Consider the following 16,764-nt stretch of genomic DNA (forward strand, 5'->3'; position numbering starts at 1 on the left):
TAGGAGTAGCTTCAAGTAGATTCAAGTAGATTGCTGTTGTAAACCTCTCCGAGGCTGAGTTCGGACCGTTGTAAGTGTTCATTTTTATGAAATACTTCAATTGTTCTTCATATTACTGTTATTTCTCTTAATTTCTCCTAAGTCAAGCCACCAGTAAAAGTCCTCTTCATTGAGGCTGAAAAGAACTAAAACACAATCGTCTGATAATTGGTTGGCAATTATAATTTCTGTAAGGACTGATTGATCCTTGCTGGCACGCTCACATTCACAAAAATACCCTTCGAAAAGCCAAAAAGCCAACAATTATATGACCCATTATTATTTAAAAAAAAAAAAATCTATACAATTTATTAATGTGTATGTTTGTTTCACGGTTTCAAAATATTTGTTAATGTTGAATTATGTTTTGAAATTTTTATACCTTAAATTTTTTTTTTTACGTAATTTAATAATTGTATGTATTTTAAAATAAAAAGACACAAAGAGAAAAATAATTTAAGAATAGAAGATCCTTAACCACCAAAATATTATATTATCTGAAAAAATTAATCCATATTCCAAACGAAAGCATAATTGATTTATATATATAGTGGTAGGTGCACCGTATAAAAGATCAATAAAAATCATTGGTGAGACTACTTTTCTTATTGACAATGACATTTATCAAAACCTAGACTTTGTAATAACAAATAAAATATAGAATATATAAAGTATAACAATGCAAATTAATTCAATTAAATAGAATATTTATGGAGAGGGAGAGAGAGGGGAAGTTAAGAATGAGTTCAGAAAGAGTGATGGAGGAAGAGGAGTGTCGTGGATGGGCAGCAAGAGGTGCATCTGGATTTCTCTCTCCTTATAACTTTGCCTGTAGGTATGTATGTCTATATATATATATATATATATATCTGCACAAATATGTTATTATCTATATCTATATTATTATATTAAGCGAATGTTGAACATAAGTTTTTTTGTTTTTTTGATTGTTTCTTATGTTACGTGTTCCTATACAATGTGCACTCTATTATAAAAATGTGTAATTTTATTGTAAAATTTCGTAATATTAATCATAAAATAAGTAATTTCACTATAAATCGACGTAATAAAATATTCAAAATTTTGTGATTGATATTACAAAAATTTGTGACTTAATTACGATATTTTTTATTATGTCAATTTGTTACGAGATTATATATTTTATGATTAACATTATAAAATTTTATGATAAAATTATATATTTTATTATACAATACATATACCCCTAAAGGGATGCACATCATAATATTTCCCATGAAAGTTGGGTCCAATTTTGTTCATACATTTTCAAATGGGGTGAACAAAACCCTGCTCTTATTAGTTTAAAACAATAGCTCCATAATTTTAAAACAAAAGAAATGATTGGAGTTTCTTCAAAAATAAAAAATAAAATTGTAATTTTTCACTTTCTTAATTGGATGGACAATTAGTAAAATATGATACATGTGTATTTATTTTATTTTATTTATATTTAGAGGGGTAGTTTAGGTATTAGGAAACACTATAGTCTAGACCTTCAAAATGATGTGTATCATATGTGAGTTATACTATTTGTGAGTTTAATTATCACAAATGGTATAACTCAATACTATAAGAGTCAACTAAAAAAAAAAAGTTATAACCAAATAATTATTGGATCAGAACTAAAATAATGTCATAATCAACATCTCAATATGTCATAATTAATAACACATGGGTAATGCTCCGGTGCACACCGTATGCAACCCTACCACAAAATTACATAAGTTTTGACAAACTTATATAAGTGATCTCACAAAAATGCATAAGTTGAATACAAATTCGTGTAAGTTTACTTCTATCACTTTTGTGATATTACTTATGTAAATTAGTAAAAACTTACGTAATTTTGTGATAAGGCTGCGTACGGTGTACATTACACACCGGAGATTTTTTATAACACAATAGGTCACAACTAAAGATACAAAGGAGGTGTATAGCATAAAATTTCCCATAGGTATTAATTTTTTAATTTTTTTTGTAAAAAGTAATTTTGATTTCTCACCAAATCTCACAACTTTTGGTTAGAAAGAAAATTTAAGTTCTGAGTGATTTGTCCTTATCACCATTTCTTTTTATTTCTTGCCTTATTAATCATCAAAATAAGTGATGAAAAAAACTCATTTGCACAATTTCTTTTTTTTCTTTTCTAGGCCACTCGTTCAATTCAAATGGAGTGTGGTAAAGGATAACTTACAAATACACTCACAAGGTTTGTTTAAAATATGAACTGTTCATTGTGGTTGTGAAAACTACAAATACACCCTATCGGATTTGTCATTTAACAGAGTTGACAGGAAAAAAAAAAATTAACCATCCCCCTGTATATCATAATGAAATTATAATAATTGTAAATTAAAATATATTACTGACATCATTGAAAATTATTGATTGATTTAATAGAAATGGTTATTTGTTGTGCGATTAAAATTTTAAAGAACAAAATACAATTTTAAAATTATAAAAAAATAATTAATATTTTAAATAAATTTCAAAGAATGTATTTCTAAGATGTACAATTTTAATCATGTCTAGAGGGCTAATACTTACTTGTACGAGCACGAAATAAGCTTCTCGTATAATCTTGTTGATCAAGTAGATGTTCTTCCAAACGTTGTCGCTTTACTCCCTGAAAACACAAACATGAGCTAGTCGACGGGTGTGTGTCGGATACCTCTCCGATGCCTATGTCAGCAAAATAGACAAATAGACAAAAACTCTGTGTATTCGAGAATCAAAGTTGTGTTACCTGTACTTAGGTTATGTTGTAAGTTTTTATAGGTTCCGCGTGGCACAATCCTAGTAGGACTCTTATTCCTCCATATAGAGTCCTCCTAGGAATCACACTCCTGAAAGATAATACTTATCATTCAACACCCTCCTCACTGCTTAAACCAAGTGAGATGGTTTTACCACGGCTGGATAACAGTACGACCGAGCTAACACTAGCCCTTTGTCATACTTAATCCAACGCCTTCACATGCAACTCGTAGCTCGGCTCTTCTTTTACATATACCTCGGTTTTAGCCTGTTGAGACCGAGCTAATTATACCAAGCTTCGACCGAGCTAACAAGAGCAAGGTCCTCCACAGGAAGCCCAAATACCTCATCTCTGAATATTACGACCGAGCTAATTATCACCACTCCGACCGTGGTGATTGTAAACATACTTGGACCGAGCTATCAATAAGGTCCACTTTGCTAAGCCCTTTTTACCACGGCCCATTACTACGCCTGGGCCTAGCTCGGCCCTAATGCACATAAAAACTCCCTCTCATTACTCATCTTCAATCATGTCTGATTGTTTTATTTATTTTTGATAAGTGAAGGTTTCAGTACCAAATATATATATATATATATATGTGCAAAAAATTCTCAATACAAGGCCATCGAGGAAAAGCATAAAAGCTAAGGTGTCTAGCATCATGAGCCACCAAATAAAATAAAATAAACTATACTCTAATAGAGAAACTCTCACAAACCCAAAACCTTAGGTAAAGAAGATACTCTCACAACTCGAGAGGGATATCTGTGAACAAAGTTTTTAAAGGTCCATTTGTAATGTGAGGTATTTTATTTTTTATTGGGTGAGACATGAGCCTTAAAACTTTGAGGTAAGCACTTTAAATTTTAAATTTTTATATTTAGTGAAAAAACTAGAAATCCACTAGATATTGATTTGTGATTATGTATCAATTTAAAGCAATAAAACAATCTCAATCAAACAATCAAGACAAATCGACACAACCATTTTAACGTGAAAAAACCACAATCGGAGCACCTCCTATTGTGATAAAAAACCACGGGCAACAGCCACAAAATAATCCACTAAGAAGATATAAAGGAATTACATAGGTATACTTTCAATTACCTAGCGAATCCACGCCCGAATTGAACCAACCCCTATGTGCCTCTTCCAGCCCCATCTTCACCTTGGAATTGTCTTGACGATGAGCCACTTCAGAATCCACCAAAGCTTCAGGCTCGAATTCTTCAGAATCTACTGAATAGCAACTCTCTCTTTTGTATAGAATGAACAAACGAACCTTTGATGTATTCTTTTTAATCCATGAGTTGAATACTCAATTAAACATCAAAGAAAACTAGCAAAATATCCCCAGATATAAACCTTAATATCCAAAAAGAATATTTGGAGCAGTAATCCTAAAATCTGACAGAAACACGTACTTATAGAAATCTGGGACTGCGAAGCTCGCTCGAGCAAAGACTCTCTCGCTCAAGCGAGGAACCAAAAATGCGTGTTTTCCATAAGTGGCTTCGCTCGAGCCAAACAACCTGCGCTCGAGCGTAAAATCATCCTTCTTAGGTTTTTTACAGACGCAGCCTTCGCTCAAGTGAGAACTCCTTCGCTCGAGCGAGCAAGTGCGAACATGCAACTTCGAATGCAATTTTGCATTTTGCTTCGGGGGCACTGCCCCTCAACCCCGCCAAGGCGCTACCCCGGACCCGCCAAAGGGCGCTGCCCCTTGGACCCCCGTGGGCTGACCAGGCAGCTCGATCCCCGTCATAATCAGCGAAGTGACAATCTTGAAAGAATTAACATCACAAACTTCTCTGCACGGCACAATTCGGGTTGGATTCGCATCTAACAAATTCATAGCCTCACTGAAATAAAAGTGCGAAAACAAGTACAACTGAAAAGAGTTTTGTCAAACGAGATTGTCAAGAATAAAAACCTAACATTTAGTAAATGAATAAAATAAAAAAATATTAAAACTAAATATAGAGGTGTGAATATGTTTCTCCTCAAGCCATCAAACATTTTATTAAAAAGAATAATGATTTCCCTCATTGAAGGTAAAAACGACATTATTAACTTCAGCTATTGAATTTCTCATTTAAATCTTAGTTTTTTTTATTTTCTTGGTTAGTCATTTACTTGATTTTATAAGAGAATTTTCATTTTAGATTTAAACCATGTATTAGACTAAGATTAATAATAGCCCAAGACAAGCCATATGCGTACTTACATGTTTAGAACACTTCCCATGTTTCCTTTCTATTTTACCAGTTTATCTGTATATTTACCAGTTTTAGTATGAAAAAATGCAAGGTTGTTGAAAGTAATGATGTTTCATTGAAAATTACCCACTGTGGAGTGTGTTATGCTGATGTTGTATGGACCAAGAACAAACTTGGAGACTCACAGTACCACCTACTGCCTAGGTATGTAGATTTTCTCTCTTGTTTCAAATTTTCTATAGAGGGTCATTCCATAATGCAGACACTTCTTAAGAACTAATGTGTGTGTGTGTGTGTGTCTATATATATATATATATATATAAAATCGCATAACAAACATGAGATTGCTAGAATTGTTAAAGAGGTTGGTTCCAATGTTCATCACTTCAAAGTTGGAGACCACGTTGGAGTGGGAACTTATGTCAATTCATGCAGAGATTGTGAGTATTGTGGTATGGATATGGATGTCTACTGCTCCAAGGGACCTGTCCGTACATTCAACTCTGTTGATGTTGATGGTACGATCACAAAAGGCGAATATTCTAGTTACATTGTTGTTCATCAAAGGTATGTTTTGTTTTTTTCCCTTTCATACACTACAACAAAAGTTGCCTATAACCACGTTTTTTACACAAAGTTTTTTGAAAAACGCTGTGGAAGAGATAAAGTGAAATTAAAAGGCACGTATTTTCCTTTTATAAACACGCGTTCGACTTTTAAACGGTGCTCCGTCTCCCTCTGTACCATTTCTTTTTCCGTCATTCTGTTTTCTCTATCCATTTCTCTCTTTTCTCTCTCCGTCCTAGATCTAGGGTTTCCTCTGTCTTCTCATGCTCCTTGAGAGATTCACCAGGGTCGATTCCGATTACTTGTTCAGATCTAATTCTAAATCCATCGATTCTTGAATCAATTTGGTTAAAATTTCTTGACGGTTTTTTATTTTTCTTGATTCTGATTCTGATGATTTTGCAGAAGAAGATGGACCGGTTGAGTTGCACAAATCGGCGGGGTTACGAGATCGATGAGTGAAGAAGGATCAAGATCATCGGGATTGGGATCGGGACTAAGACCAATCGAATCGGGACTGAGGAAACTAGCCGATTGAGTGAATACTGGGTTTCTGGTAATCAGATTGAGTGAATATTGGGTTTCTGGTAATCGAGTAGCTACATTAGTGAAGGGATTTTATCTAGGGTTTCGAGCCTGTTAAAGCTCTTTCTCAGGTATGGTCCTCTCGTCGCTACTATCCCTTAAGTCTGGTCCTCTCACACACACTCTCTCTCTCTCTCTCTCTCTCTCTCTCTCTCGCTCCATCAGATCTGGTCTCATACACAGGACTCACTATATTCCTCGCTCTTCGATCTGGCCTCCCTTCAGTCGAATTGTACTCTTTTTAATCTTTTCACTTGCCATTTTTGTTCTGCTCTCTTTTCAATAGAATCTCATTCACTTTGATATTTTTGTTTTTCAATCTATGTTTGTATATTGGTAGAACATAATTTTACGTATTTCTAATGAACATAGATAATTAGACTGTGTTATTCCTTTTTGTCTTGAAGGAAGAAAACTAGAATCCTTGATTTAATTTTTTTTCTAAAAAAAAAAATTTACTATAATGCGACGTTGGTTGTAGGCATTGGGGGTTTGTGCTTGCTTCAGGGTCCAAGCATCATAGTTTTTGTGTTGTTGCGGTTTTATGGTAGAAGTTTGGTGTATAAACAGTACTGTTCTTGATGTAGTTGTTCTCAACTCTGTCAGACTTCCTTTCATTTTTTTTTCTGCATTTCTACTTCATATGTCATATGACCTTGGTCTTCAAGTTGAGAACATAAAAATCATTTGTAGTGTTTGATTGATCATTTTTAGCAAGCGTGTCTCTTCAGTTGATGAAGATTGAAACTCAATCCGAATCATTTCCAATTGATTATATCGATTCATTTAATTTTTTATCTCTTTTTTACACCCAATCATCTGCTTACTTATATATGTATATTTTATTTTTGTAGATGATCACAGATGCAGACATTCTTATTGTTACAACTGCGGATCTCCTCTAATAACCCACTACTGTAGTAAATGTAAGCATTAAGTCCTCATAGATGCCAGCCTTTTTGCTCTTCTACTGCAAGTTAAAATGTAGAAAAGTAGTGCATGATATGCGCAAATAATGGAAATATTATTATTTAGGTGTATATATGGAGTCATTGGAAAACAAATTAGGGCATTGAAATTGCTTCTTAGCTGGTCCATTAAAATTTTAAGATATGATATAAAGGGCATTGATTTTGTGTCGCCTGCCCATCTTCCTGGTCCTCTATTGGCTTTTGCTTGAATACTTTCATGTTTTGTACCAGTGTTGAAGGAAAATTGGCTATTCTGACATTTTTTGTGTGCCATAATAAAACAAATAAGTAAACCTAGTTTACGTCTCATTGGAGGCTTTAGATTCATGGACCAACCTTTGTGCATCATAATCATAATCATAATATACATAAGCTTATTAGTATGCAAATTCATGGTTTAGGCAGATGGACAAGTTTATTCATTGTGTCAACCTTGTAATAATTGTTATAGGCCTTGCTCAATCTGAGTGAATTAGAAAGACAGTAGCCTGTATTTTCATTTTCCCTTGTGCTATCAGAAAGGTATTACTCCATTTATAGTTCTTTGACATGTATAACTCCGACATAAAGTATAAAAACACAATTGTTTTTGAATAAGATCATAGTAACTGTTTGTGCTCTTTGCATGAAACTAATCATAAATTCATCATTTTGAAGGCAGATGTATCATCATCACCATCATCAAGGAAAGAACATCCACCCCTCCTCAAGAGGGTCCATTCTTCCAGAAAGGCATTTGTTCCTGCAATGGGGGAATGGTGCAGGAGATCCTGGACTTGTACCTTCGACCAATACAAAGCCTAGACTGAAATGGACACAAGACCTCCATGAGCAGTTCATAGAAGCAGTAAATCAGCTTGGAGGAGCAGACAGTGAGTGCATACAACATAATAAGTTTAAGAAGAAACCAAAGGAAAAATGTCTAATGCTCAACTAATTGAAATATCTCTTCTTTGTTACAGATATTTCAATTAGTTTTGAAACTTATTAGTTGAGATATTCTTTGTCTCAGATTTTTATTTTTATTTTCAGGGGATTTTCATATTCATATACTTGTATATAAGCACATAGATTAAGAATAACTCCTCCAATTTTGGTTTGGCAGAAATACAGGCTCAGTAAGAATCTCCATGGGCACTCTAATATTGGAACAAACAAAATTGGTAAGAAGTTCAACAATTATGGAGTATAAATTATTTTGAGCTACGCCAACTACTGGCAATGGAATAGCTTACAGAATTTAGGAATGGTTGTAGTGGCAAGAGAAAGGATGTCTGAGGCAAATGGAACTCATGAGTAATTCAAGCATTGAAACCCAAAACAAATAAGTAAGATCTCAAAACCCATTTCATGTTCTTTCTGCTCCTTTATCCATTTCTTTATTTTCTAAAAATTACTTGAACTGATACGCTAATTATTAAACCTTTTATTTAGAAGCTTACATATTAGCGAAGCAATACGGATGCAAATTGAAGTGCAGACAAGGCTACATGAACAGCTTAACGTACAAAACACTGAGAAATTTCTTGTGTGTACAATTATAAGAAGCCTTTCTTCAATGCTATAATAAAAAAATTCTGCACCAATTCAAGATAAATCTAGATGTCACTTTAATCTAGAAGACATTACATGAAATGGGAAGAAAGAAACAAACAACAAACAAGTTAACCAATTATACAGATGCATAGCTATACTACCTTTAATCAAGAAAGAATATTAAAACATATTTATCAAATATTAACATATGATGTGTGCACAATATTCTTCTTACATATATGCATTTTACAAAGAGAAAGTTAAAGTATATCTAAACACAATGCTTCAAATTGACAACTATGATATAAAGTGCATCTCATCATTTTTGGAGACAGAACATATCACATGCAACTTTATTGTAAAGCAACTGCTATATTACCAAGCCTCATTTTTAACTTGTCACAAGGAATATTAATTAAAGGCACAATTGTTCAAATATTTATACTTTGTTTTTCTCTCAGGATATACAAAAGACAGAAACAGTGTCGTGGCCATAGGACTCAATGTTCACACAGCACTAGTTGAGATACGTGAAAAGCTTTCCATTCCCGAAGCACAATGGCCTCAAGCGATTAGTGAGCTTTGCGCTCTGAATCATATAGAGGAAGCTGCTGTTCTTAGCACTTGTAACAAGGTACAAGGCAGTTTCTTCTCACCCATTTAATTCAATGTATCTTGTTCTTTGACTCGAGGAAGCCTTTTCTTAACTATTTTGGGTCAGCGAATTTTGTGGCTTTTGATATTCTCTCTAAAATCTTTTAATATGTCCTTTGAAGGATGTTCGGGACACAAGGTGCTGTTACAGGTGTAGGGCTGTCAATTGGCTACCCTACAGAAGGTGATGGATTACGTGTAGGACTAGTGGTAATTTCAGCTGCTCCAAGCGGTCCTGCAAATAAGGCTGGCATTTTGTCTAGGGATGTTATCTTGAAAATTGATGACACAAGTACCGAAACCATGGGCATATATGATGCAGCAGAGTGCTTGCAGTGAGTTCTCTACTATGCTCGTCACTTAGTTTTCCATGTAACATTTCTGTTCACCAAATATTATCTACAATCAATTAGTGAGATGTACATTCGCCAGTTTTAAACTATTATTGAATTCCTTCTCATAGGTTATCACACATTGAACCCTTATTTTAGAACTATATTGCATGATTACTTATGCATGCAATGTGTGGTGAGAAATGAAATATTAAAAAGTGCATTAACTTTTCTATCATGATATCTATCATAGCAGCTTATGGTGCACTGAATTTTTATTTTTATAGCTATATTCTAAATGATACTTTTTTCCCAAATGGATTATGACAATGACTATTTATCTTTCGAATGTGATTTACTGAATGATACTTTTATAGTTATATTCTAAATGATACTTTTATAGCTATATTCAACTAGGCTCAATGGCAATTGTTCATTCTCAGAGCAGTTCCTTCATGAGATTGACGCCTTTGGTCTTTGAGGTTTGTTTGATTTTTTTTCGATAGTTCACTTTTATGAGTTTGGCTTCTGGTTTTCCTTCTTCTTCTGACTTAATTTTCTGTTTCCTTCACTTATTATCCAGGATCGTCTCACCAAATCGTCTGGTATGTTGTTCCTTGTGCTTTGTTTTGTCAATCTTGAAACTAATGTGTGAAGCATGATTAATTAGCATGTGTTTAACTATGTGCACTGTAGTTTGCTTTGTGTCAGAACATAAGTAATTTTTTTACTTGGAAGCAGATACCCATTTAACCACCTCCTCAAATTTGTCTAAAATTTTTTATGACTCCTTGTATTTTGGCCAGATTACAGTATATTTTTTGCAGCTCCTTGGCAGGTGAGCGTATCTACATCTTCAAGGTGTAGTTTGAAATATCATTTATTGGGTGGTAATGCTCTATATATTCTATATGATGTATTCGATCAGTTAAATTTTTATTCGGGCGTCTCATATTGCCATATTCACAGCATGTCTTGGAAGTACCTTGATATCATTACAATCTCATTGTTTTATTATGTGAATCATTTTGTATCATTTTGAGAACTTACTGAGAGGTGTGAACTAGAGTCAGATTTCTTGTACTTAACCTAGAGTGAATATAATAAGATCTAAATGAGACATTTTGAGAACTTGGGGTAGTAATTGGTGACAATGTCAGAGCCAGCTGAGATGTTTCACTCATGAACCACAAAGATTATGAGTCTATGACAAGACCCTCTTAAGGGTGGTATGGTTCGATTTGAGGGTTGTCTAGATAACCCAGTTTGTTAGATGGTTAGCATATGAATATTTGAACTATCTGGTATGACCTCCTAGAGACTTTATCAAACTTTCCTCTTGAATTTAAGTTCAGACAGGGTTTTATAAAGAAAGTAATGTTGACATAAGCATCTCGTACTGGGCTTGTTAAGAAGCCCATTCACAACCAAGCTCAAGCTTAGGTTTTGGGCAAGATTGCTCCACAAACTAACTCTATTGAAATTGGGATTTACTTGAGGCCTCATGAAAAGTTGGCGCTACACTTATATGGCTTTGGTAACTGTGACAAAAAGGAAAAAGTACCTTGCGTTTTAGATATGACAAAAATATGGATAAGCTCTTGGAGTATCTTGTAATTGCAATTGAAGTTGAATATCTTTCGATATGGAAATTAGAATGAATAGGTAAATGAACAAACTTGACAGAATAGGTAAATGAACAAACTTGACAAGCTTGATTAGGCTCATGAACATGATTGAGTTTGGCCAAACCTTAGCAAATGAAACTTGAACAGGAAATTGTTTTCTCAGATTAAGCCCTGCTCAAGTTCAAGCTCAATCTAAAGTCAACCAACCCCAGCAACCCATTGTTCTTACTCTTTCTAGACTTATCAACTGAGAGACTATTGCAATTAATTTTGAATATTATATGTCGTTTTCTTTTTCACCAATTGCAGCAAACCAAGGTTTCGCTCCTCCAGCACCAAGTGAAGTTGCTTGTCATTGATAGCATGACAACTCTTGTTTTAGGGTAAGTTCAAGCTTTTTCTTCTACACTATATGACTGAAGTTTGTTTTTCTCAACTCTAGTTATCAATTGTCTAGCATCCTGCGTAGTTGCAGTATTAACTTATTAATTAGCCATTTTGCTTTTGTTTTTGGATGTGTTATCTTATACGCTTCTTGTTGCTTTTAGAAATCAGATGTTGGACAGTCCAGAGAAAGAGAATGTTGGTTATCTATTTATTAGTATTATTTCATCAGGTGGTGCTCTCCGTACTCGAACTATCTGTAATCTCTCTTATAAGTATATATTTATGTAATGAACATGAAGTTTGAATGTGGGTGCGTGCAAGTGGAGGTGAGAGTTTTGAACCTAACTTGTGATTGATGTGCTAACTTTTTGTTAGCTTTATTATTGGCAATGATTATAATTTGTTAACTTTTTATTTTATTTTGGGTTAGCTTCTTTATTTTTTTGACTGATTCCAGTGTTTTTTTGTAGGAGCATTGGCCAGCTTGTTCCCTGAAATAAGCATTGGCCTATGAATGAGTTATTCAATATTTTGATGGTTTTTTAACATTTTTTTGGGTTATGGTTTGTGGTTAAATATAAATAGGTACGAAATGTTACAATTTTTCTTTAATTGTTTGTCAAATGTAAAATTTTAGCGATCTAGAAGAGGAATTAAACTTGTTTGGTTTATTTTTAGTTTATGTGCTTCTGTATAGAATCTTGGACTTTTAGATTTGACCTTGTTTAGCTAATAGTGCAATTTGAAAATTGAATCTTTTTTGTTTGGGAGAAGTGTATTATTTTGCAGATTTAGTCAGGGAAAATGAAATTTATTTATATTTGTTCATTTTATATTTTTTTTTAAAATAAGGAGAAAAGATGGCGTTTTTGAAAAAAACGTTGCTAAATGTCGTGATATGATGTCAGTGTTTAACTGTAACGGAAAAGATGGCGTTTTTAAAAAACGTCATTAAATGTCATCATATGACGTCAGCTTTTAACTGTGATGGTTTATGTTAACGGATGTTTAAGAATTTGCGGCGTTTTAAAAAGCACCGGCTAAAGTTATTAGTGACGTTTAATAAACGTCAATAACCTAAGACGGCGGCCGTATCCTCGACACAAGTTATAAACATCACTTTATCCTTTAACGGCGTTTTTAAGGCTTATAGTGGCGTTTTTTAAACGTCGCTAATTCTAAAAATTCCTGCAGTGATAGAATAAGAGTTGCAAGTCAAAGATATATTGAGACCCCAAGCCCGACATAGTTGAGTCAATAAGCAAACTACTAAGTTGCCTCATAGTTGAGTCAATTCTGATAGTTAGATTTGAACTTGGGCATCACATATGGATGAGTGCCTCATCCAACAAGTGTACTCCTTAGTTTATCCATTCTCTAATTTCTCTAAAATCCAATAAAAAATGCATGTTTGGATGATGATTGAACTAGCTCTACTTGCCTTCATATGGCTAGCATTGTTGCCCAAACACGGCACTTAATGTGTTGAATTTGAAATCCTCATTTATGATATTAAGACAAACATAGGGAATTGAATTCAACATTGTGCCTATGCTGATGCTTGTAAAATTACAGGTACCGCTTTAGGATACCTAATGACTACCCATTGGCCGCAGCAGCACCACTGCTATGTGCAGGAATCACCGTTTACAGTCCTATGATGCAGCATAAAATGAACCAACCAGGTAAATCTCTTGGGGTGATCGGGCTAGGTGACCTCAATCACTTGGCAGTGAAGTTTGGGAAGGCTTTTAGATTAAGTGTTACAGTTTTCAGCACTAGTATAACTAAGAAAGACGAAGCCCTAAACAAGCTCAGAGCAGATAAATTTTTGATCTCGTCTGACGAAGAACAGATGAAGGTAAAGACCACGAGCATTTCTCCACCTTGGATGTATTATGCTTTGTTCGTCAAGGGCTCACTAATTAGCAGCAAAGTGAGAAGTATAGCAATAAAAGTTTTAGTAAATTGACAATCATTATCTTAATTTCATGCAGTCCATGGTTAATTCACTCAACTTTATCATTGACACAGCATCGGGGGATCACCCGTTCGATCCGTACATAAAGCTGTTGAAGACCGGTGGCACTCTTGTCCTGGTTGGTGGCCCAAGTGAAGTCAAGCTCAATCCTACAAGTCTCATAGTGGGTATGCATTTTCATCACATAGTTCTTGAAAATTTGAAAATTGAAAGAAAATAATGGGCATTTTGATTTTCTAAGAGAAGAAATTCCCTAGCAATGAGAATTCAAACATTAAAATGTTTCTTTGGTAGGTATGAAATCCATTTCCGGGAGTGCGACTGGTGGCACGAAAGAGAGGCAAGAAATGTTGGATTTCTGTGCAGCTCAAAAGATATACCCAGATATTGAAATGATTCCTATCGAGTATAAAAATGAAGCTTTAGAGCGTCTGATAAAAGGGGACGTGAAGTACCGATTTGTTATTGACATAGAGAACTCCCTGAAGTGAAACAATGGTGGGAAAATAAAAATAAACATAAAAACAAACAATTAATAACTGTGAAGTTAATGAAGATAGAATTGACAAGAGGATGTATGTAATTAAATCCATACCAATAAGCAAAAGGGTGAGGCAAGTAGTGATATTTTTGATATGTTGTGCCTACTTGCTATATGAGGCAATACTATTAGGGGGTTTGTTTTTAGACTTAGATTGTATGAGATTGTTAATGTTTGTTAGTGAGTAGATTATTCAGTGTGGTGTGATTGAGGAAAGAGACTAAGAAAAATTGTGTTTATTTGATAACCACCAAATTAATAAGAATACTTATTTGTTTTGTCATTCTATGATGTGATTAACTATATGAAATTCTATAAATATCTTTGATGTTTTTGATATATTTTAATATTAAAAAATATATTTTATAAATATATATATTTTTTGGTACTATATTATTTATATATATTGAATAAAATTATATTATTATACTACTATAAAAACTATTTTATTTATGTAGATTAAGAAAATTATTTTATTTCAGTCCATCTGTAAATAGAAAAACCTCTTGACAGAACAAACTCTCAAATTCGTCTAGACGATTAATTAAATTAATTTATGTTTGTAGATGACATTCTCACTGCTTTAAATTAAACAAGAAAGAGACTATAAAATTGTTGTTGCTACCAATAAGCTCAGAAAATATATTACAACAAAGCCCAAGAATTTATAATTGTATCCATAAATACCGTGAGTTAAAAGAAGAAAAAGAAAAATGAGTGGATAAGAAATAGAAGAAAGTCATTGTCATGAGAGAGCTACACTGAAATTCATAGTGACTGAAAACCAACCATAGAGGGCAAAATAGTCATTTACGTTGTAATAGTGACAGACTCATTTTTTAATACACTACTAATACCCTTGATCCATAGGATTCATAGTCCCAATTGTTCAGTCAGGGGGAGCCCAAATTGATGCAAACAAACACACACACAAGAGAAACACAGAGTTTACGTTGTTCAGTAATAGCCTATGTTCACGGGCAGCAGAAATTCTATATATTTTTGGACTCTTGATTCCTCACCACTCTCTTCTTCTTCAATTTGATGTTTGCATATCAAAATACAATTCATTGCCTATCTATTTATAGGCTTCCATCGAGGATGAGATGCACAAGCGGTGACACCAAATTCACCGCATTCGAACGTGTTCGGGAAGCTTCACTATTGCTTCCATTGTTGACCATCAAGGAGCTTCAATTCAAGATGGTTTTCTTTAGCTACTTCTAGATCATCCAGGATCTTCCATCTTGATCCTTCTAGGTTGCTTTAGAGAAGAGAATTTATTCTTCTCTTTTTTTCTTCTTTCTTCACGGTGAAGTAAGAGATTTGAGCATGTTATAACCCAGTGGTTGTGTGTGTGTAATTTAAAAGTATGAATACAATAAACAATAAAAAAAATAATTCAAAAAATAATTTAAAGAAATTTAATTCTGAATTAATTGCTTATAGAAAATTTAAGTCGAGGTTTGTGTTGAACACAATCTCCCTAAGTAGATTTCGCCCTTGCTCTAGTGCTTCGAGAATTACTGGCGTTTACTTCCCAGGATGAAATGACTAATACTTGATTTGCAGCACTACAAACTCAAGTCTGGCAAACCAAAACTATGCTGTAACTTTCTCTTTCTCTTCCTATGATTAAATGTTGGACAGATGTAGAAGACATGAGGATGAAAAGAGGAAGAAGAAGAAAGATATGCTGAGGAAAATTAGATTGAATGAATTATTGAAATGACAGACTATTTATAGCCAACCATGCACCTGTTCGGGTAGGCCTTGGTGGCTATTCGGCAATGGCCAAAAAAAGGTGACCAGAATGGTAGCAGTTCGAAAAGGAGGTGAAATTTGAATTTGAAATTTTGGCACAAAATTTAAAATATTTCCGTAAAGATTTTGAAATTTTCCAGCAAGAATTTGAAAAAATTCAAAAAAATTTTGCCCAAAAAATTAAAGTTAGGACCCAACCCACACCACGCACCCGCGCGTGGCCCAACTCGGTCGGCTGGCGGCGCGTATGCGCGTGTGTTGTGGTTTTGGTCAAAGCATACTTTATTTATAACTCCCCTCCTTTCAAAACTTGGGGTGCCCCTTGGGGCCCATCCCAAGTATGGCAAGTTAGAGTTTATATACTCATATAAATCCTTAAGCCTTTCCTATGTGGGACAAGCACATTTCACAAATGTATAGGAAACCCACCTAAAGCCATTTCCATGAACCTAAAAATGCGCATTGAATTATCATTCATCCAGAAATGGTCTTGAGTAACCAAATACACGATATTATTCACTACGCAACATTAAACATAAACCCAATTAGAAATGTCAAAAATAACGCTTCGGTCTTACCTTAATTAATGCTCAAAGTCAGCAAAAAAATAAGATTTTACAAAGTCATTTTCTAACAATCCCCCACATGAATGGAATTCACGATAACGGACATGCAACAAAATGCAGACAAACAAAGAGTACATTAAGAAGAGACACCACATCGAGATAGGTAGCTTTTGGCTTTGAACCTCCTCTAGTGAAAGCCTATCGGACTTACT

General features: G+C 34.1%; 2 protein-coding genes across 4 annotated transcripts; both read left to right on the plus strand.

Annotated features, from left to right (window-relative positions):
* Window positions 1-778: 778 nt before the first annotated feature.
* LOC145807449 (putative cinnamyl alcohol dehydrogenase 1) lies at window positions 779-14,505 on the plus strand. Of its 2 annotated transcripts, XM_082905651.1 has the most exons (6): window positions 779-878; window positions 5,132-5,246; window positions 5,379-5,607; window positions 13,276-13,561; window positions 13,698-13,848; window positions 13,976-14,505. In XM_082905651.1, exons 1-6 carry the CDS (start codon window positions 780-782, stop codon window positions 14,170-14,172), a joined length of 1,077 nt encoding a protein of 358 aa, XP_082761777.1. In that variant the 5' UTR covers window position 779; the 3' UTR covers window positions 14,173-14,505. The 2 variants fall into 2 exon arrangements, with proteins under 2 accessions (XP_082761777.1, XP_082761775.1); XM_082905649.1 differs by lacking the exon at window positions 779-878 and having other exon boundaries at window positions 4,884-5,244; window positions 5,476-5,607.
* LOC114292698 (carboxyl-terminal-processing peptidase 2, chloroplastic-like) lies at window positions 9,167-13,081 on the plus strand. 2 transcript variants are annotated; one of them, XM_082905653.1, is made up of 6 exons: window positions 9,167-9,333; window positions 9,476-9,688; window positions 10,089-10,167; window positions 10,269-10,290; window positions 11,623-11,696; window positions 11,862-13,081. In XM_082905653.1, the coding sequence occupies exons 2-5, from the start codon at window positions 9,477-9,479 to the stop codon at window positions 11,670-11,672; spliced, it is 363 nt and encodes a 120-aa protein (XP_082761779.1). In that variant the 5' UTR covers window positions 9,167-9,333; window position 9,476; the 3' UTR covers window positions 11,673-11,696; window positions 11,862-13,081. The 2 variants fall into 2 exon arrangements, with proteins under 2 accessions (XP_082761779.1, XP_082761778.1); XM_082905652.1 differs by having other exon boundaries at window positions 11,623-13,081.
* Window positions 14,506-16,764: the final 2,259 nt, after the last annotated feature.

Source organism: Camellia sinensis, chromosome 14, assembly GCF_055761805.1.
Source record: "Camellia sinensis isolate YWXY chromosome 14, ASM5576180v1, whole genome shotgun sequence".
Classification (NCBI taxonomy): domain Eukaryota; kingdom Viridiplantae; phylum Streptophyta; class Magnoliopsida; order Ericales; family Theaceae; genus Camellia; species Camellia sinensis.